The 22,885-nt window shown below is 40.9% G+C and overlaps 1 protein-coding gene across 3 annotated transcripts in view; it reads right to left on the reverse strand.

Moving 5' to 3' along the window:
- The window catches only part of LIN54 (lin-54 DREAM MuvB core complex component), a 78,833-nt gene that overhangs the window by 36,035 nt on the left and 19,913 nt on the right, over positions 1-22,885 (reverse strand). For all 3 annotated transcript variants that reach the window (XM_072623994.1, XM_072623993.1, XM_072623995.1), the window contains exons 2-5: positions 20,570-21,300; positions 16,173-16,293; positions 13,250-13,392; positions 4,653-4,878 (exon numbers count right to left, since the gene is read on the reverse strand). In XM_072623994.1, the coding sequence (XP_072480095.1) occupies positions 4,653-4,878; positions 13,250-13,392; positions 16,173-16,293; positions 20,570-21,300 (1,221 nt within the window). The remainder of the gene's footprint in view (positions 1-4,652; positions 4,879-13,249; positions 13,393-16,172; positions 16,294-20,569; positions 21,301-22,885) is intronic.

Genomic DNA, 22,885 nt, shown 5'->3' on the forward strand with positions numbered 1-22,885 from the left:
AACAATTCAAGTATTGTGGAAATACAATCAGGATAACACAAGATCTAGCACCCTCTACGTTAAGGGATCGAAGGGAATGGAATAGGATATTCCAGAAGTCAAAGGAACTAGGACTAAAACCAAGAATCACCTACCCAGCAAAACTGAGTATAATACTTCAGGAGAAAAAATGGTCTTTCAATGAAATGGAGGATTTTCAGGTTTTCTTGATGAAAAGACCAGAGCTGAAAAGAAAATTTGACTTTCAAACACAAGAATGAAGAGAACCATGGAAAGGTGAACAGCAAAGAGAAGTCATAAGGGACTTACTAAAGTTGAACTGTTTACATTCCTACATGGAAAGACAATATTTGTAACTCTTGAAACATTTCAGTATCTGGGTACTGGGTGGGAGTACACACACACACACATGCACACACGCACACATACATAGAGACAGAGTGCACAGAGTGGGTTGAGGGGGATGGGATCATATCTTAAAAAAAAAAAAAGAAATGAAGTCAAGCAGTGAGAGAGAAATGTTGGGAGGAGAGGGGGAGAGACTGAATGGGGCAAGTTATCTCTCATGGAAGAGGCAAGCAAAGGACTTATTAGTGGAGGGATAAAGAGGGGAGGCGAGAGAGAGACATGGGGTCTACTCTCATCACATTCCACTGGAGGAGAGAATGGGATGCACACTCATTTTGGTAGGAGGGCCTATCTCGCAGTGCAGGAGAGTGGGGGACAGGGGCACGGGCAGGGTCGGGGGGAGGATGGAGGGGAGGGCATGGGGAGGAGAATGCAATCCGAGGTCGACACTCATGGGGAGGGAAAGGATCATAAGAGAGTAGAGGTGATGGGGGACAGGATAGGATGGAGGGAAATATAGTTAGTCCTATACAACACAGCTAGTATGGAGGTCGTTTGCAAGGCTACACAGATTTGGCCTGTATTGAATTGCTTGTCCTCCAGGGGGAAGGGGTGGAGAGGGAGGGAACTAAGGAAGTTGGAGCTCAAAGTGTTAGGATCAACTGTAATGTTCTTACCACTAGGAGATGGGAAATACAGGTTAAGGGGTGGGGAGGGCTATCTGGCCCTGCAGGACAGAGGAGAAGACGTAGATGGGGGCAGGGAGGGAGGATAGAGGAGAGTGCGGATTGGTCACGGGGGCGATTAGAATGCTTGGGTTTGGGGGGGGGGGACAAAGGGGGAGAGGATTTGTAACCCAAAATTTTGTGAAAATAAATGTTAAAAGTTAAAAAAAAAAAAAAGAACTTTGGATTTGACTGTGCAACGTGGGAAACACGCTGAGCATGGCGTGCCCACATCAGAAAAGGAGAATTGAGTAGAATTGAGACAGCACAAAGTAAATGCAGGATGAGAAAATTTGGGGTATCCACCTCAAATACTCACACGCACTATCTGCGCCCAACCTGTGGTAGAGCATTCCGAGCTCCTATCGGTCTGATCAGCCACAGTTGGACACACTGAAATTTCATTTTATCATGGTGATGTCATTTGGCCCTCTTTGTAGACGAAGAACAACAACCAACCAACTTGATGGTGTAAAAAAGAAAAAGAAAGAAAGGAGAAATGATCATGCAGCAAACTCCTGAGGAAGCCAGGAGGGGATTAACTTGGTCAGAGAGGATGCTTATCTTTTTTTCAGTGACTGAAGCAAAGGAGGAGAAAATGAAGGGATGACACAGGACTGGAAGGTGGGAGTGGGAGAAGAAAATGGCATTCATGACAAATGGCCTCTACTGTTTTTAGTAAATACTGAGGTAAGGAAGGAATGGGATCAAGGGGATGACATTCAGAGGAATTAAGTCAGTAAGGAAGCATGTGACCAGAGGAAAGGAGGAGGATGTGGAGAAGTCCTGAGGAATGGAGAGAAGGACTGACACCAGATGGCCTCAGCCTTCCCAGAGAAGTAACAGGGTAAGCTGCAGGTAGGTCTGGAGACTATGAATTTTTTTTAACAGATCTTTAGCAACTCTGGAGGAGGGACAGAGATTGTATGTCGAGCTTTATCTATGAAACATTAAAATAGATTAAAAGCTGGGTATGAAGCCAAGTGAAGCCAGGGAGAGGAATGCAGACTGGGAGAAGAGGGATGGGTCCAAGAACTCTAAGTCATGATAAGGGAGAAGAATAGGTTTAATGTGAGAGACTGTAAAGGGCGGAAGGATGGCAAGAGGAACGCACGAGGGTAGAATTTCCACATGGTTCTAGACACGGAGGTGGTACGATATAAGGGACGGAGAAATCCATTTTAGGAACAGGTCAGTGAGTAGCTGAAGTCAACCGGAGAAAGAGATCATGCAGTCCAAGAGACTGAGGCTGTCACAAGAGTCAACATGGACACTGAGCTTCCCATGGGGCAGGGCAGGGGACGCAGAGAAGAGGAAGCCTGGGAATGAGGGAGGAAGAGGGCCGTCAAGAATAGGCGTGGAGCCGGAGAAAGAGCCACCAGGGCATGCAATGAGACTAGATGACTAGGACTGAGGAAGCAGGAGTGGGCAGAAAGGACAGAGCTTAGCAAAGTGCTTGGCACCCAGTAGGTCCTAAATAAATGCTGTTGACAGGAAAGTAGAAGAAAGAATGATACAGCATTCTCTATCCATAGAACTCTATAAAAGAGAACTGTCAAAGTCAATCTACTCTAAACTTCACAACGTAGATCAGAAGCTCTGTGCGGCAGGGCCTACCCCGAATCTCACCACAAGCAGTCTTCTTGCCTTTAAAAGTGCAGCACATATTCCACCATTCATTTCAGGAAAGAAGAAAGAACAGCCAATGTTTAAACCTGCATCACGTCTTGGTACAAGGGGCCCCTTGGCTTCTGATGGTGCTGGGAGGTTTCTAACAGTGGTTTCGGGCCGTGGAGGGGCAAGTGCTGCCCAGGTCTAGATAAGGTCTCAGAACGGGCTTCAAGGATTGAGAAACTGACACAGAAGCTTCCCAAGAAGTCATACTCATGTTAGGCCACAAGGTGGCGCAGTAGATAGAGAGCTGGGCCTGGGATAAGGAAAACCCCAGTTCAAATCCAGCTCTGACCGTTATCAGCTGTCTGACCCTGGGCAAGTTACCTAACCACTGTCTGCCTGTTTCCTAAACTGTAAAATGAGGATTATAATAGTATCCATCCCAAGGTTGTTGTACAGATCAAATGAGATACTATTTAGGAAGCACTTGGTGCCATGCCTGGCCCACAGCACCAGCTCAGTGAATGCTTATTTCATAATGAAGACGGAAATATGTTTTACATGACTGCACATATATAACCTACATAAAAGTGCTTACATGGGGGAGGTAGGAGAGGAGGAAGACAATCTGGAACTCAAAATTTAAAAAAAAAAATATTGAAAATTGTCTTTATATCCTTCATGTACTATTTTTCTCATATTATTTCTCATATTATTTTTCTCATATTTCTCATACTATTTTCCTTCTCTTCCTCAAGAACTTAATTTTGAGAAGGAAAGTAAAAACTTTCTTAGATGATTTCTCTGGAGAGATAATGAGTGACCATGCGTAAAGGGCTGGCCTTGGAGTCATGTGTTAGCTATGTGACCTCCAACCTCTCAGTGCCCAAGGCAACCATCGAAAACAATCAGAGACACCAGCACAAGCCTGCACACTGGGATTTCCCCCATAAAGATGAAATTGTAGGTCAGGACAAAACCAAAATCTTCTTCATAGAGACAAGAAGGAATAAGGGAGCCAGAAAAACCTGGATTTGAATCCTAACTCTCCAACACTTCAAGCGTTGGACACTGGACAAGTCACTGGACATCTATGTGCTCCAGGTTAAGTCCTCAGTACTTGCCTTATCTCTTAAGCTAAAGAGGACTGTAATCTGTGCTGGTGGGGAAGAGCTGTGCACTGAGGAAATCACTATTTCTGTTGAGCTGCATTTATTATAAGATAATTCTAAAACTAGGACTTCATAAAAAGCAACTGTAAATGCACAGACCAAATTTAATTTCCACTTACTTTCGGCAAACTGTATTTACTTAAGGATAGTGCGCATATGTTCAACTGCTTTTAACAGGCCTTCAGAGGCTCTGAAGAAACTGTCAACGATGATAGCCATGGCTAACTCTTAAGGGGGAAATTAGCTGAAAGCTGTTTATGCTAATGGAATAATATTACAAAATCCCTTTCTTCATCAACCCCGGAGAAAGGGAAAAATTAGACACACAAATTCCATGGTAAAATATGCACATATTTGCCAGGTTTGGTACCTGGAAAAAAAAATGCTAAATCATTTAATTGCCTTTGATGAGATGATAGATTTAAAACTAAATGATGCTGAAGGGGATCTAACTTTCAGACTTTCAAAGGGCTTAAAGGTGTATAGGTAACAGTACAATGAGAAGCTGGATCCATCCAAATTCAAGTCACCAAAAATCAAAACAGACAGCAGTTCTTTCTAGTGGCAACAAAGCAACTAAGCTCACAGTAATAAGTATTAACTATCTAGTGGTCCAGTGCCCATCCAAGTGTTAACAACTGAGTAGCAGTTATTATCTGTCCGGTTTTCCTGCTACCTGTAACAGATTCAATGTTCAATTGAAGTGACGACATTTTATCATGGTTTTAGCAAGAAAAAGACCAAATGACTTTAAAAACATGAAGCCCACCCCTATGACGATAGAATGACTCACCTTGCTGAAGAGGCTGAGTGCTTGCACTGGGGTTCTGACTGGATGGTTGGGCTGAACTACTGGTGGTAGCCGTTGTTGTAGCTGTAACGAGTCGGACATAATGAAACTTGCTTCCAGGCACTTGAATCTGCTGAACATTAGGAGCAGTTGCCAGAGGAATAATAGTCTTAAACTGAGACGTACTCACTCCTCCGACGGTGATGGTCTGCAAAGCTGACTTCACTGCCTATTTAATAACACAACATAGTCATCATTAATCAGAGGCCTAATGTTTGCACTGCTAGCCTTTATTACAATCTCTCCCTGTCAAGTAAAAGTATGTTGTACATCGTTCTAAGTTTTTATGAATAGCCTGTTCAAAAAGGAAGAGAGCTGGGAACATGATATTCCAGAAGGCAAAGGATCAATAACTCAACCAGCAAAACTGAGCATAATGCTACATTTGGGGTGGGGATGGGTTGGGGGAGTTATGGACCTTCAATGATTCCCAAGCATTTCTCATGAACAGTCCAGATCTTTGTGGAAACTTTGAAATGCAAAGTTAGGTGCAATGTAAAAAGAAGGGTCAGGAACCTCTGATCAACACAATGATGAACCAAGATTCCAGAGGCCTCCTGGTGAAAACATGCTACCCACCCCTCCCGACAGAGGCGGATGGGTGTGGCCAATGCAGCAATGTGTTTTGCTTGACTATGCATTATTGTTACAAAAGTTTTGGCTTTCTTTGTTTTTCAATAGGGGCAAAGGGTAGGGGAGAAAGCTAGATGTTCATTAATTGAAAAAAATAGGTTAAAAAAGAGGATATGAGTTCCATGTAGTTAGGATAAAAAGAATTGGGTAAAGCACCACTGAGGCAAATTTCCAAGATGCATACACAAACACACACACACTCACACACACACAGGTATACATACATATGTATATACGTATGTATGTATGTAAGTATGTAAACTCCTCAACTGATAAAATAGTCAAAAACAGGAACAGGAAGTTTTCATGAGAAAAAGTTCAAGCTAGCAATAGCAATGTGAAAAAAAAGGCTCTAAATCACTAAGAGAAAAATGCCAATGAAAACGACTCTGAAGCTGGACCTCAGACCCCTCAGGATGGGAAGGATGCTGTAGGAGGGGCTGAGAGCTTCTAGGATAACAACAACGTTGTAAAGACAAACATCCTTGAAAGACTTAAAGCCTCTTACCAACCAACCACAATTCAGAAGATCAGTGATGAAGTATGTTTTATCCACCTCCTAACAGAGAAACTCAAGATGCAGAATGAGACATTTTTACGTATTACATGGGAGAATGTCCTGCTTGACTATGCATATTTCTTACAAGAATTTTATTTTTTCTTTTCTTTTTTCAAAGGGAAGCGGTGAGAAGAGAAAATAAATGCTTGTTCATTGAGGAAAAAAAAGGAAATAAAAAAGGATGCCTACTATGTGTACTACATTATATAACTGGATAACTGCTGGGGAGCAACGGAGGATAACAAGCGGCCATGCCAAGGCTGAAAGGAGGTTAAGCTGTGTATGCATCTGCTGATGGAAAAAAAATGCTGATGCTGTGAGATTGAGACTGCACAAGAACCCTGAATGGACAAGCTAAGCTGGATGTGATCAAGCAGAAGATGGAAAGATGAAGTATCAACCTCTTGGGGGTCACGGAACTTAAATGGACATGACTGCTTGAATTTTTTCTTATTCTTTTTTTTTCCTGTTGCTATTTCTTTTTTTTTTCCACTTAATAGCATTTTATTTTTCTAATGACATGCAGATAGTTTTCAACATTCATTTTTATAAGATTTTGAGTTCTAACTTTTTCTCCCTCTCTCCCTTTCCTACTCTTCCCCAAGACAGCAAGTCATCTGACACAGGTTATACATGTACAATCATGTTCAACCTATTTCCACATTAGTCATGTTATGAAAGAAGAATCAGAACAAAAGGGAAAAACCACAAGAAAGAAAAAGCAAAAAGTAAAACAAAGTCAAAACAGTTTACTTCAATCTGCATTCAGACTCCAGAGTTCTTTCTCCGGATGTAGATGGCATTTTCCATCATGAGTCTTTTGGAACTGTCTTAGATCACTGCATTGCTGAGAGGGAATGGGTGAATTTAATTCAAGTGATTATTACATAGACTACTGTGGACAAAAATTCCTTAGAAGAAACGGGGTAGCCCTCACAGTCAATAAAAGAATGAGAAAAGCAGTCCAGGGTGTAATCTCAAAAATGACAGATGTTTGAATTCAAGGCAAACCATTCAACATCATAGTAATACAAGTCTATGCTCCAACTACTGATGCCAAAGAGGCCAAAGTTGATCAGTTTTATGAAGACTTACAACATCTTCTAGAAGTAACATCAAAAAGAAATATTACATTCATCATAGGGAATTGGAACACTAAAGCTGGAAATTAAGACGTAATCAGAATACCAGGCAAATTTGGACATGGAATATAAAATGAAAAAGAGCAGAGACTAACAGAGGTTTTACAAGATAACTCACTGGTCATGGCAAACTCACTTTTTCAACAACCCAAAAGGAGACTCTATCCATGGACGTCACCAAATGGTCAAGATCAAAATTAGAGTGATTTTGCAGCCAAAGAGCTTCTTATTGCATAATTCAGACATAAGTTGAAGAAAAAAAAGGAAAACCATCAGGCCATATAGATCTGACCTAAATAACACCGCTAAGAATGAAGTGAAAGTGATGAATAGACAGATATAAGGGATTAGATCTGGTGGAGAGAGTGCCTGAAAAAGTCTGCAATATTGTACAGGAGGCAGCAACGAAGAACATCACAAACAAAAAGAACAAGACAGCAAAATGACTGATGAGGCTTTACAAATAACCGAGGAAAGAAAGAAAGGGAAAAGTAAAGGAAAAAGGGAAAGATACACCCAACTGAATAGAGAATTCCAGAGAATTCTTTAGCAAGGAGAGATAAGGTATTCTTAAACGAGCAATGCAAAGAAATAAAAAAAAAACCAACAGAATGGGAAAGATGAGATTTCTTCAAGAAAATTAGAGATATCAAGGAAATGTTTCGTGCAAAAATAGGTATGATAATAAGATAAAAATGTAAGGACTTAACATAAGTAGAAGAGATTCAGAAGCGACAAGAATACACATAAGAACCAAACATCCTGAGGAATGAAGCTTGGGAAGCATTGCTAATGAAAAGCCCAGTGGAAGTGATAGGATTCCAGCTAAGCTATTTACAGTCTTAAAAGATGATGCTGTTAAAGTTCTGCACTCAATATGCCAGCAAATTTGGGAAATGGCCGTTGGATTGAAAAAGATTACTTTACCCCTCGATCCTTAGAAAGGACAGTGTGCCAAGGAATGTTCAAATTACCAAACAATTGCACTCACTTCACATATCAGCAAGACTGCAAGTCAGACTTCAGCAACATGCGAACTGAGAATTACCAGAGGAGCAGGCTGGTTCTCAAAAAGGCAGAGGAACTAAAGACCAAATTGCCAACTATCACTGGATTATGGAGAAAGAAAGGCAATTCCAGAAAAACATCTATTTCTGCTTCACTGACTACACTAAATCCTTTGACTGTGTGGATCACAGCCAAGTGGGACAAGTCCTCAAAGAGATGAGAGTACCAGATCATCTCAATTATCTCCTGAGGAACCATCATGTAGGCCAAGAAGCAACAGTTAGAAAACTGGGAAAGGCGTCCAGCAAGGCTGTGTGATTGTTACCTTGTTTATTTAATTTATATGCAGAGTACATCATGTGAAATGCCAGGTTAGAAGAACCAAAAGCTGGCATTAAGGTTGTGGGGAGAAATTTCAACCATCTCAGATACGCAGACGATACCACCCTGATGGCAGAGAGTGAACCGATAAGAACCCTCTTGATGGAGGTGGAAGAGGACAGTGTAAAAGCTGACCTGAAGCTTAACATTAAATAAAATTAAGATCATGGCAACTGGTCCCATCACTTCCTGACAAATTGAGGGGGAAGAAAGAAGCAGAGTCAGATTTTATATTTTTGGGCACAAAGATCACTGCAGATGGCAACTCTAACCATGAAATTAAAAGAGGCTGGCTCCTTAGAAGGAAAGCTATGGCAAATATTGAGAGCACGCTAAAAGGCAGACACATCAGCATGCCAACAAAAGTCCATGTAGTCCAAGCTATGGTTTTTCCAGTAGCAATGCATGGTTTTAAGAACTGAACCATAAAGAAAGCTGAGTGCCACAGAATCAATGTTTTTGAATTGTGGTGCTGGAGAAGAAGAGTTCCTCGCACAGCAAGGAGACCAAATCAGTCAATATTTAAAGAAATTAATACACAGCATTCATTGGAAAGACAAATAGTGAAGCTGAAGCTTAAATACCTTGGCCACATAATAAGACAGGACTCTCTGGAAAAGACCCTGATGTTGACAAAGACTGAAGGCAAAAAGAGAAAGAGATGGATAGATAGTGTCAGGTAAGCAATGAACATGAACTTGGACAGACTTCAGAATATAGTGGAGGAAAGAAGGACCTGGAGTACTATGTGTAGTCCATGGACCACAAAAAGTCAGTGGGGATTGGGATTGAGCAACAACAAAGATCCAAGCTACTTGGGGCAAGAACTCTCTATTCAACAAAAACTTCTTAGGAAAACTGGAAAGAGTCTGGCTGAAACGACGCATAAACGTCTCACACCAAATACCAAGATAAGCTTAAAATGGGTACGTGATTTAGACATAAAGGGTGATATCAGAAGCAAATTTAGGGGAGTATTGAAAAAGCTACCTGTCAGATCTATGGATAAGAGAAGAGTGTATAACGAAACAGGACAGAGAAAGGATCACAAGAAGCAAAATGGATAATTTGGATTATAGAAAATTTAAAAAGCTTTTGTACAAACCATACCAATGCAGTCAATGTTAGAAGGAAAACAAGAAACTGAGGGAAATTTTTTACAGTAAGTTTCTCTGATAAGCGCCTCATTTCTCAAACATATAGGAAACTGAGCCAAATTTATAAAAATATAAGCCATTTTCCAATTGATAAATGGTCAAAGGATACAAACAGTTTTCGGAAGAAGAAATTAAAAGTTACCTACAGTCACCTGAAAAAATGCTCTGAATCACTGCTGATTAGAGAAATGCAAATGAAAACAAGTCTGAGGTACCATACCTATGAGATTGGCTAACATAACAGAAAAGGAAAATGACATATGATGGAGGGGATGTGAAAAAGCAGGGACATTAATGGTGAAGTTGTGAATTGGTCCAACTATTCTGGATAACATTTGGAACTATGCCCAAAGGGCTATAAAAATGAGCAGAGCCTTTGACCCAGAAATACTGCTACTAGGTCTGTATCCCAAAGACATCAAAAGAAAAGGAAATGTGTCTATATGTACAAAAATATCTATAGCTGTTCTTTTTGTAGTAGCAAAGAACTGAAAACTGAAAGGATGCCCATCATTTGGGGAAGGACTGAACAAGAGAATGGTATATGATTGTGATGGAATACATTATGCTAAAAAGTGACTGTTAACCCCTTGAAAGTTGCTCTCCCTTTATGAATGCAGAACTAAAAACCTGTGATAGCAGGCCCCCTTGTGTATGTTGGGGTGCTTACTGATACACACACGTAGAAGAAAGAATGAGCACTTTGAAGACAATTATTAAATCTCTGGGAGTTCTCTAGGCACCATGCTTGGAATGTTGGGATTTAGGAGACCACTAAAAGCTGTGCCTCCTGAACTTTGACTCTTTGGCTCAGGGCACTGGCAGATGGAGACAAACTGCCAAGTGTACCCCAGCTGATTTGCCAGAGTTAAGGGGTGCTGTGTCAGTTTAAAAGTTGAGAGAGGTTTTTCCCTTAGCTTCAGAACTATGAACTGAGACTTCTGGTGCCGAGTGAGTGAGGGGCCCTTGCCAAGCGAACCCCAGTAAAGGTTCCAGGTTCCCCTTGTCCCTATCTCGGCAGAAACGGCAACTGCTCAAACATAGCACCTACAGCACAAGTACTGTTCTAGACAAGTCTGGGAAGTTTTCTTTTTTTTCTTTGTTTAGGACAAGTGAGCCAGTACTGATGCTAATCCAGAGATCCTTAGTCTCAGAGGCAGCCCAAGGGGTAAGCATAGGGCCCAGAAGGCAAGAAGCCACACAGTGGAGACCTAAGGATCACTCCCTTGTTGCAGCTTCCCGATCACCCAAATACAAAAGCCAGAGCATGAAGAATCTGAGGTTTCTCGTTTAGGCCTGACACACTTCTGATCAGGCTTATCTCAATGGCCAGTGTAGTGCCAGGGAGCTACACCCAAATGAATCTCTGCTGGGCACAGATGACCTACAAATGCCTAGTTGGGGCTTATTCTGCAGCATCCAGGACAAAGCCACTTTTTCCAGTTGAATACCTTGTGTTTCACTCTTAAATTAAAGGGACATAATGCCTATTTTCTCTATAGAGACCTGCCATAGGAGGTACCAATTGCGTGCCACAGTGGTGGACAGAAACAACAACAAAAAAACCAATGGGAATTACGAAGCACCTACCATGCACAGTGCTAGGTATTAGGAATACAGGTACAAAGAGTGAAGGATCTGCACTCACAATAAGCTTACCTTCTAATGGAAGAAACAAGTGAAAACAGAAGAGGGAGTAAATGTCCAATGAGGCTTGAAATGTAAATTGTATAGGGTTTGAAAAGCTAAACAAGAGAGTTAATATTTTATTCTAGAGGAGATTAATGAGATTGTCAAAAGGGATTTTATGGATCTGGTTGTTAAAGTACGGGGTACTTAGGGGAAAGAAATTGATAGTAGTACTGTTGATGCAAAAATACCAAGAAATGATAACAAAGCAGCTCCTGGTGCCGCTGTTGTCCCTGCCAAAGTCTTGTTACCTAGCCACAAATGAATACAGGCTCTAAACTGATATGGCTTGGCATAGAGATGGGGTCAGGGTCCCTAGGTGAATTTAACAATTGTTTCTCTACCTAGTGACCAAAGGCCATATGCACCAAAAACTATGGAATGGCTAATAGGGTTCTGAATTTCCTGTGGTTACTGTAAACTGATCATCAAGTCATCATTATCCTGGGGTGCTCTTAAATAAAGAGGTAAAATGGGGGATACCGACATGCCACCCCTCAAGGTACTCAAGCTACCTTGACAGGGGACTAGGGAGAGTGCTGAAAAGAACTCTTGGCCCCTGTGATGGCTTCCTCCTATAGGAATGAATCATTGGAGTAGCTACCCATAGACACCAAGGGACCATCCTTGTGAATGCCATATTGGGTAACCCCACCTGGTGGTGGCAGAGAGGCACAAATGGAAACCATTCAAACTGCACCAAAGGAAATAATCAGTCTGAGGTAGTCTCATCTCTTCAGAAAGATGACAGGAATAGTTGCCTTAACTGAGAAACCAAGTGTTCTCACCACAACTAATTCCCTATTTAACTCTCTAGTCTGGCTGGTTCTCAAAGCAGGTGGCTCTCTGCCACCACCAGGTGGAGTTACTCAGCATGAGTTGGTGATTTCTGTGCCACCAAGAGCAGTCAGCATCAAGAAGTGCATCATGACCCACTGGCCAAATAGGTACCTGCAGATACGGACCTGCTGTGGAGCAAGTAGGAAAAGCCAGGTGAACAGATGGCTCTGCCTGATGTGATGGAGACACAAAACATTACAACATTCCTTGACTGCTAAGAGCCGAGGAAAAGGGCCTAGCCTCGTGCTGCACAATTAGTGAAGAAGGACTGATCTAATTCTTGACCAGAAAAGTAACTACAGATAGTGATCTCCACAGGCTCAAGGATGAGGACCAGGCAAGTGCAATATAGGGGTTTAGATGAAGTATGCGTGAGGGGGTGAGGCTACTGGAAAACAATGACTGTTTGGGTGGGGCACGCTGCACACCATTAAGGGTCTGGCCTTGGACTGACCCACCAACAGAGCTGCCTGGTCTCTCCAGAAGGCCTTGCTCAATGCTGGACCCTTACAAAGATGTGCACCTATGACCCACCCTTACTGTTAGGAAATTAAGTAATGCATCACCAGGCTGTCTGAGGGGTGGGAGAACAAGGATATGATTCTAAGGACAGGAATGAACACCTCTCAGCATCTAAAGAGCACAATGACCACAGCTGGAAAGAAAGTGAAGGACAACACCCAGCCCTGAAAGAGTCTACCCACAAGCACTGCAAGCAGACTACCCACAGCCCTGACTGCAGCGACCATGACCAACACCTTCTCTGGCGAGGAGGCAGCTGATCAAGTCAAGACACATGACAGCTGCAAGCTGTCACCTGGGCTATTACCGGGAAGATATTGCTTCCCTTTGGAGCCCTGGGCCAAGAAACATTATTTATTATTATTAATGGTCATTACTACTACACATTTAGTAGAATTTTATTTGTTTCCACAGCCCTATGCTATGTAACCATTATCACCCCCATTTTACAGATGAGGAAAGTGAGGCTCAGGAAAGCTAGGAAATTGAGGCCTGTTGTGATGCTGTGCCAGACACTAGGCAGTACAGAAAAGTAGATGACACTGCAATAAAAGCTAAGACTCTACTCATAACACCTAGAACTACAAAAACACCCCATAACCTTTGTACCTTGTTGGGAGACTTCAGAGGCGAGATGGCTATTTTGTTTGGTGTCTGTGCTGTGGAGGTGAGAGTTGACCCTATGACGCCACTTTCAGAAATTGTTATCGTCTTTGGGGGAGTCCCTGGAGCAGTCTGTGACAGGACCCTCCCTGCAAAGGAAAGGGAGAAGGTCAAAGAGTGTGAGCCTTCCTCAAGTGTTCTATGGGACATCCCCAGAGTTAACTACACTGTATTACTTCATGCATGCTAATATGTAGAACCTGGGTGTGATCTATACACAAAGGGAATGAACTCATAGAGGGCACAATCAATGACTTTTATTTACCACACTGAACCCCAAATCTATATAGTTGTGCTAGAATTAAAAACTTGAGATAGATGTGCAAGGAGAGCATTGGGATCTGGGTTTCAGGAAGCTGCCCCATAAAATCTCTGAACTCTGACATTATGCATGACATGAGCACATGTAAACAGACCGAGAACTTCATCTGATGAACTCTTACTGTGGCCACTGAAAACAAGCTGCCATCACATTTTTGTCCTTTGTAAGGCTTGAGGTCAATTAAAATGTCAAATACTCCTTTCTTCAGTAATATTCAAGTTTCCCGGTACCTGGGACTGACTCAAGGTTTGCTTTTTAAATGCACATTATGCCAATCTGTGCGTTCTCTTTGTGTGCTAACACAACCATCTTTTCCAACTTCAAATCTATGATGCCATAATCTGGAGGATTAGTTGCTTTTCTAAAAAGTTTCATTTTGCTTAATTCACGGATATGGAGCTAAAGGGAAGGAGAAAAAAGAGTAGAAAAGAGACAATGACTTTTGGCAACTTTTTTAGTTTTCTTTCCCTGAAAGGGTAACAAAGCCAAAGTACACAGTTATTCCGAAAGCCAACTTCCTCTCCATTTCTTATATGGCCCATGAACTGAAAAAGAAAGAGAGCATTTTTTTTCATACTTTGGGTTTGGTTGTCAAAAGTTTAAGGACCTGAAGGTGGTGTGGCCAGTGGAAGACCCTTGAACAACAAAGGGTCTGAGGTCTATGTTGTACAAAGAGCAGTTGAAGGATTGGGACATGGCTCAAGGAGGCCATGCTAGCTGTACTCAAGTGCTCCAAGGGCTGGCATTTGAAGGAGGGACAAAGTATGTTTTGTGGGGCCGCAGAAGGCAGAACAGGGATGGAGTAGGAGGAAACTGTAAAGAGACCAATTTCAGATTAATGTCTGGAAGTTACTCCAAGTTGGAATGGACAGAGAGCAGGAGCTCCTTCATCACTGCTGACATTAATAATAGTATCAATAGTGATGAGAGCTATATAGTAACAGTCATGATGATCACAATGTCAGTGAAGAGCTTGACCAAGACCACCAAGGGAGGGAGGTGCTCTCATGATCCTTAGCTGACCCAGAGAAAACTAAGCCCAAGAAAGGATTTGCGACTCCCCAGCTAGGAAGGGTCTAAGGCAGGATATGGATTCAGGCCTGCCTTCCTTCCTCCCTTCAGCAATCTATCCTCTGGGCCACCTAGCTGCATGTATGGGCTAGACTAATGGCTAAGGAGATCCCTTCCAATTCTCAAATTCAATCATTCTTTCCAGTTTTAGGCCCTGATGTCATGCAACAGGGTAATTCACATAACAGTTTTAACATATTCCTGACATCTTTTGTATGGTTTTTTTAAAGCTACATAATAAGTTACATTTGCCGGTATTATTAGTTCAGCACGAAATTAAACCATGCATCAACATCTTTGTAATCTTATCAATTACAAACAACCAAAGCAGGGACGAGGATATTGGGAAATCAGAACTTCTGATGATTTTCAAGAACGGTTTTTTCACTGCTGAATACAATGTAATGTCTACACAGCTAAAAGTAAACCTGTTATCAAAAGGGAAAAAAACCAACAATGCATTTCTTCACATCATTATTTACAAGGATGAGATTCTCAAGCTGACGGCACTTTACTGTTGAACAACACACAAAATGAACAATTTCTAGTCTAAAAAGACATGGAGACTTCAGCAGAACACAATCGGAATGATGTGAAAATAAAACCCCCTCCCCAAAATGGTAACCCTTCCCTATACTCACTATGCGATAAGCCAACAGTAGGGTTCATGTGCCATTTTTAGAGATATAAATTCTAAAGAAGGTACAAATAAGATTAAGGGAAAAAAATTTAATTGAAATACAAAGCTCCAAAGCCCAAACACATAAGACATATTATGTTATTACACAAGCACTATGCTCCCACACCTCAAGCACAGGCCCACGACTTTTTCCTTTTAAATGTATATGAACTTCATAACAATGCAAGAACTTAAAAAAAAAAATTCCCAATGGTCTTCTAAGACCAAATGCCTTCCACACTGAGAAAGAACTATGGCATTCCTTCACAGAATGTAGCAGATCGTGTGTGTGTGTGTGTGTATTACATTTGATTTGTTATATGATTTCTTCCATTTATTTTAGTTCATCTATACAGCATGACTATAGTGAAAACGTATTCAACAGGAAAATATATGTAGATCCTATATAGAATTGTGTGCCGTCTTGGGGATAGGTGGGGGGGGGGAATCTAAGTTTTATGGCAGTGACTGTAGAGTATTTAAAAAAAAAAAATAAATGTATATGAACTTCTGGGGTGGTTATTTGTAATGTTCCATCTGCTTTCACTGGAGGGATCCAACCCCCTTCAGAAGACAAGGCAGCAGGCTAGCTTTTCACAGCCGAGCTACCCTCTTGTGTGATTTACATACACTGAGCCATCAGGACTCCTTGAGAGCTCAGTGAGGCTATGTCAGCTGCCGCTCCCTTCCCACTGAAGGCTCGCACAGCTGAGGACGCTCAGCAAGGCAAATCAGATTCCTGTAGATCTGTAGAAGAAGGCAAGAATGTAGCTTAAGAAATAACAAATAAATCCAACCTGCGATGACAGGTGACACTTGAGCTGTCTGTCCTGTAACTGCTTTACTATTAATTGGTTTTGCAAAGATCAGCTTGGTGATCACTGGCCCAGACGTCGGCGTTCTTGTCTTCTTAGCGATCTGAAACATACAAACAGCTGTGTCGATTGCCACAAGCATCGTTCACGTAGGAGTAAGACAGAGCAAGCAAACAACGACCATGTACTTGGCAAAAAACAAATGTTAGCAGCAAGAAAATAAGAATTTAGTTTCATGAATTTCAGTTGCTAAAATGTTCCACAACTAAAAAGACTGCATAGCTCTTTGCACTGTACATTATACATTATCTGCCGTAATGGAATTTAAAATTTCTGGAATATAAATTTATGATCAATCACAAGCAAAAGAAACAACATATTTAATAAAAAGTAAAACACCATTTGACATTCTTTTCCCAAAACATGAAGTGAAATACTAAAAGGAAAAAGTAAGGTGGAACCAGGAGTTACTTCAGAGAAATAATCCAGTGCCATTACTCCTGAAAATGAGGTCTCTTTTAAAGAACTACTCCAATCTCCAGAAGTATAATACAAATACATATTAAGGAATTCTTTGAATTAAAAAAATCTCTTCCTATAACAGATAAGTATAGCTAACCAAAAAAGAGAAATTTTCATAAACATCAATTCCCAATAGTCCATTCTGAAGGAAATAACCAGATCCTAAAGAACACTTGCTTCAAATTAACAAGCTAACTTACAGACATAAAATATTTTCCAGTTGCACAAATACTTTCTTACAATCAAAGATCAAGACTTCATAATAATGACAGGTTTCACACACACACACACACGCACACACACACACACACACGCACACACACACACGCACACACACACACACATGCACGCACACACAACCACTTCATGGTTAAATAATACTTTAGATACCTCACCTCATTTATCTTCCCAATAATCTTATTGGGAAGGCCCACTTCTATGGAAGAGTAAACAAAGTTAAAGAAGTGACTTGGCCAAGGTGACACAGATGATAATGGAGGTAAGGTATGGACCTGTCTTCCGTCCCTCTGCTTGACACCATACTGCCTCAAAGTATATTATAACAGATATTACCAACATGAATATGAAGAATATACTAGATGCAACATACAAAAGTGTAACTTCCTGTTTTGGGGGTCCCAAATTCCAAATTGAACTATTTCAATGAAATGTATTTACTTTGCATTATGAATGCAAAATCCTGTGGGGGGGGGGGGGGGGGACGGATTACAGAAAACAGGAAATGTAGCATAAAGTCTAACAATGGGCCCAATACAATGAAAAATCTGAGGATCTATAATTGGATTTAAACAACTTCGCATATCCAAGTGGATGCCCAGTTAATGGTACAGTGAAAAGTAGCCCTCCTTTGCCATTAAACATGTAAAATTTCAAAATTGGTAAGAATTTTACTGGCCTGCTGAATATTAATGGATTTTACGTATGAAAAAGGTACCATATACTTAAGTTCCTAAAAAGTTAACGCTAAATCATTTGCCTTTTTCGAATATAAGTAATACTTAGGTCTTCATGATACTTTCCATTAAGTCTGACCTATTTAGAGTGTGGCTAACAAAATACTTTCAAATCAGGAATTTTTTTTTTTTTTAAATCAGCCATTCCAACTCCTTCCTCATTAGAAAGGTTCAAGAATGGGCCATTGGGGCAGACTGCTGAATGCACTGTCCAACAGGCTCAACGTATTGGGTGTTTCTGTCTTCCTTTGATTAACTGGGGAGTGTTCAATTATTAGGGAAGAAACAAGGAATTTCCAAAAATTATGATGATGCTAAAAAAACAGCATCAATAAAACTTAATTTAAACAAACAAGCTGCTCCCCAAATTGAAAAAGCTCATGAACAAATGTAAGTCTCATCTTCCCCTACGTTTAAGGCTGCTAAGCCAAACATCTCCAGTTTTGTAACACAACCAAGGGCTCTCATGTTAAGGGGGAAAACAAAGCTTGTTCTAATTGGAACATAATTACATTAAACACTACCAAAGTATAAAGGATAATTTTTTTTAATAAAGGATAATTTTAAATAAGCTTAATTAGAAAACTGAAACAAAAGAAAGCACCGACAAGAAAATTGGCCGATGAGTTTCTGAGGGTTCAAGACTCTGGGACCAAGAGAGCTCAAAACCTAACCTTCAAGCTGGAAAAGAGGCAATTACAAGAAAAGGGTGGGAAAGAGATCACACGGGTATCATATGAGATCATTAAAACCACAAAGTGCTCTGTTATTATTAATAATAAATAAAAGAGGGCATTTAATGGACTCTTTCAGCATCTTGAAAAGAGAAATCCAATTATTGATCTGGTACCTTCAGTAAATGTGCCATTCTGGATAAGTAAAATGTTACAGGTAACTGAAGAACCCCCCGTGAATTACCAAAACTGTTTCAATCATTTGGGGGGTAACTGCTCAAATATTTGTCGAATGGTTATAAAGAAATTCTACTACAAATTTCCCTGCCTTATTTCATAAACAAATTTTAAAATCTGGTCTAGATCAATGATTTACTACTGTAATTAAAAATGAGGGAACTCCTTCGACCGCTGCAGTTAAGAGAGCCACTAAGCAAGCAACTTGCCCAAGTTCATAACATCAATCTATGTCAAAGGAAGAATTTGAACTCAGGTTTTCTTGGGCTACAGGACGTGTGGAAGGGATTAGATTGAGGGTACAAAGAGAGAGGGTCTGCACTTAAGGGGAAAGGTGACTTTCTCTTCAGAGACTGAAACAAAGACAGGGGATAGAGGGTATCAGTTTCCTCATCAATAAAATGCAGGAATGCCTGCGGCAGCTACGACTTACTGTTTTTGGTGAGAACTGACTGGGCTAAGTTCACGTAAAGCACTCTGCCAACTTGATGGTGCTCTCCAGACAAACATGTCTCTCTCTGCCCACTGTCACATACACCAAAGTTACTGCTCATATTTAACTTTTTCTCAGTAACTCTTATGCCACAATCACGTCAGAGGTCCTGCGGTATTCCAGACAGCTCTGATGAGTCTACTATTTATGTCCTGCCTGATCAACTGTTCTTGAGGCTTTGATTATACCTTCCCCAGCCCACTAACCAAGTTATTGGCCCGCTCTTTCTACCTAGAAAACAGTCTTAGATTGCTACGGGAAACCAGATAACCAGGAATTGTGTGAAATGGTAAACAGCTGAAAAAGGAAAGAGAGAAAATAAAAATACTGCATGGGTTTTGTGACATATGGGGGAACTAAATGACACAGGGTCAGAAAGACCTGAGTTCAAATTTTGCCTCAGACACTTATTAGCTATGAAGTCACTGAAGCTCTATCAGCCTCAGTTTCCTCATCTGTAAAACGGGGAGAAAAGTACCAACCTCACAAGGTTCCTATGAGGGTCAAATGAGATAATCTAAGTAAAACACTTTGCAGATCTTAAAGCATGACGTAAACACGAGCTCTGACCACTACTACTGTGATCGACATTTTCCAGAGATCTAAATGTTTGGGCTTACCTCCAGGTATGGAAGTTTCCTTATAGATGTTAACAGATGGAGAGTAAATGGGGACATTTTATAGTAGTGTTTTTACGAAAAAAGACAAGCAGACAGTCTACCAATAACAACGCTGGAGTGGCTAAAGAGAACAAGGTTCTAGTTACAAAACACTAGCCAAAAGAACCCTTATTATCTATCGTTTAGCCATGCAACCTTTCCAAGACTCCTCTCTGCCTCAGGTCCAACTTCCACTTTCTGTTCCCACTTGGAATCTGAGAGGGCCATTAGGGGCCATGGCTGTGGGGATTGTAGTGGGAAGCCAAGTGTGAATGGGAAATAACAAAAGGTAGGACCTCAAAGTCATGGTAAGAGTGACTTTCCAAAGAGAAAGGCTTCCGTGGACAAAGAATGTCTTTACTCAGAAAAAGAAAAGTCTTCAGAGTTAAGTAATTAACCTGATGTGGGTTACCTTCCACCTCCGTGGCCCACCAGTGATCCACGGTCAAAGGACAGAGATCAGCTAATCTCTAGTACTGAAGACTGTCTGAATACCAAGTTTTGTTCCATTACTGCAAAGCTATCTGCTAACTGGTTAATAAGAATGCTTCTTCTCACACACAGACAACTTCCACTAAAAATATGAAATACATATTCAAATGTTCAAAATTAAATTCAACCAAAACAGTTGTTTGGCTAGCTCATTCACATGCTGAAAAGTCTTCCTATACGATAAGCATCACTGTTTTCATGTATACGCTAAAAGCAATATTCAAAAATGATTTGTGAAGACTGACATAAATGACCTTAAATACATACCTATGACCGATGAGTGTTTCATATACATGCATTTTTAAGAGACAAACCTTTTTTTTTTTACCTGCACTGTTTTTAACTGTTGAGTCTGCAACACAGAAGGCTGAGCTGTGGTATTAATCAGCTGACTTCCTGGTGTCAGCGCTGACACACCAATGACAGGTTTCATCTCTGGCCTTCCTCCAATGGTAACGACCTTGATTTGCTGAGATTGTACTTTAGAGTCTCCTGACTGTGTCTGAGATGTGGCTTTCTGAGTCTGGGGCAGCTGGTTATTGGGTAATGCTAAAACAATGGGTGGGCCAGACTTGCCCAAAGTTGTTACAATTAACTTCTGTCCATCTGGTTTAATTGTTTGATTGCCAAGTTTAAGATCAGATGTCTGAGATCTGTTTAAAATAATCTGATTGGCTGATATAGTCACAGGTGTCTGGGCACCAAGTTTTTGAAGGCCACTTGGAAAGGCTGTTTTGACAGTATTCAGATCTGTTTTTGTAACTATGGTATTCCCAACAACTTTGTTAGCGTGGTTACTAGACACTGTGACTGGTTCTGTGGTAATAGACATGGCTGTGGTTGCAGATTCATTGGATGAATTTATGTTGACGATTTCTTGCAGGTCCGTTTCCATGGGAATTGAATCTCCCATTGGGGATGAAACAATAACAGCCTCGATACTATCATCTTCTACTAAAGTTATGCCAGTGTCCATGATCTCCTCTGGAAGTAAGCTGTTCACCTCAGCTGACACCACCTCCATGATAGTTCTTCCACGTGGAAGCTGATAATCAGGTACTATAATGAAAATGGGAGAAAAAAATCAGCCAAAAGAAGCAACTCAGCTCCAATAAAGAAATTATCGTTTGCAAAGAACCAAAACTATCATTCCAAGAAAACTCTTTACCATAGAGAAAGGGATTTTTTATTTTTTTTTTTGGCCACTGTAACTGGGTATTCAAGACTAACTTTCCCTCCATGAAGGAAAAGTTCTGGCAGCATAGAATGCTGGGAATTGTAATTCCTGGTCAGAATGCGTGAGTCCCCTCCCTTTATTCCCTGTTGGGGCAGGACAAGACAGTGAGTTTGAGATTCAAGGTGGACTTGGAAAGGGACAAGCAGCACCATGGCAGGTGGCAAAAGTGAAGTCCATGACAGTGTGAAGTGGGAGAGTTCAGAATCTGGCCTGGAGATAGACGCTTGGCTCCAAGAGTCACAGCCTCTACCTGACGGCAAAAACTAGGATGAGTGCGGCTGAAACCTACTATTATCAATTCCCAAAGTCAGACAGGACGGTGAAGTTTTAGCCCTCCTCCCCTCGCCCCTATGCCTTCAATTGGCATGGATTTTCCACATGACTTACCTATTTCTTTAACCATTCTTGATGGTTTCATTTAATGGAAAAAAGAAAGAACCACCATGATCAGGTCTATAACTACTGGGTAGTTCATGTCTAAAATAGCTAGGGTTGTATCCTGGGAACACTGAGTTGAGCTGGCAGAGAAACTTCCAGTTTTGACTTTATTAATAACTTTTATAAACACCTAAGTAGCAGAAGGTTAACCATGAGTTAGCTCCATCTGCCCTAGGCTTCTGAGTCATAAATGCTGATTTCAGGTGTCTTTGCTATATCTTAGCAAAAGGCCGGGCTCTTTTTCCAGAACTCGATAGGCAGAGTTGTTGTTTTTTAATCAATTAATCAATTTTATTTTTTGTTATTCTGAACTTAACAAACACCAAGTAAAATGTGCATTTCTATATGCAACAAAATAGTGACAGTGTATGACACCAGGAACTTCTCTCATGCACCAGCTTGCTTTTAGGCAGTCTTGCTTATCTGCATTTCCTTCTGTCTTCTTCTCTGAAGTTCTGGAAATTCCTCAATGACCCTTTTTTATCCTTCTTTAGGAAAACCCTATTACTAGTCTTCTCTCCCTCTCAAATTGAAAACGAGGAAAAAATCCGTGTAACAAATAAATACAGATGAGCAAAACAAATTTCCAGGGAAGCTCCGTATGACCATGGATGCTTCATTCTGCATGGGATTAGCACCTCTGGAATCATGGCTGGTTATTACTTTGAGCAGAGTTCTTAAGTCTTTCAAAGATGTTTTTCTTTACAATGTTGTTAAATAAAACATTCTCCTGGTTCTGTTCACACAGCTCTTCTAGGTTTCTCTGAAAAGCCCTCATTCATCATTTCTTGCAGTGTAATAAATGGTCTACTATGTCCATATGACATAATTTATTCCACCATTCCCCAACTGAAGCACATCCTCTGTTTCCAATTCTTTGCTACAACAAAAAGCACTGCTAACAAATATTTCTGGACACAGAGGTCTTTTCCCTCCTTCTTTTGATTTCCATGCACAGTTTATTGACTT

This window comes from Notamacropus eugenii, chromosome 7 (assembly GCF_028372415.1).
Source record: "Notamacropus eugenii isolate mMacEug1 chromosome 7, mMacEug1.pri_v2, whole genome shotgun sequence".
NCBI lineage: Eukaryota > Metazoa > Chordata > Mammalia > Diprotodontia > Macropodidae > Notamacropus > Notamacropus eugenii.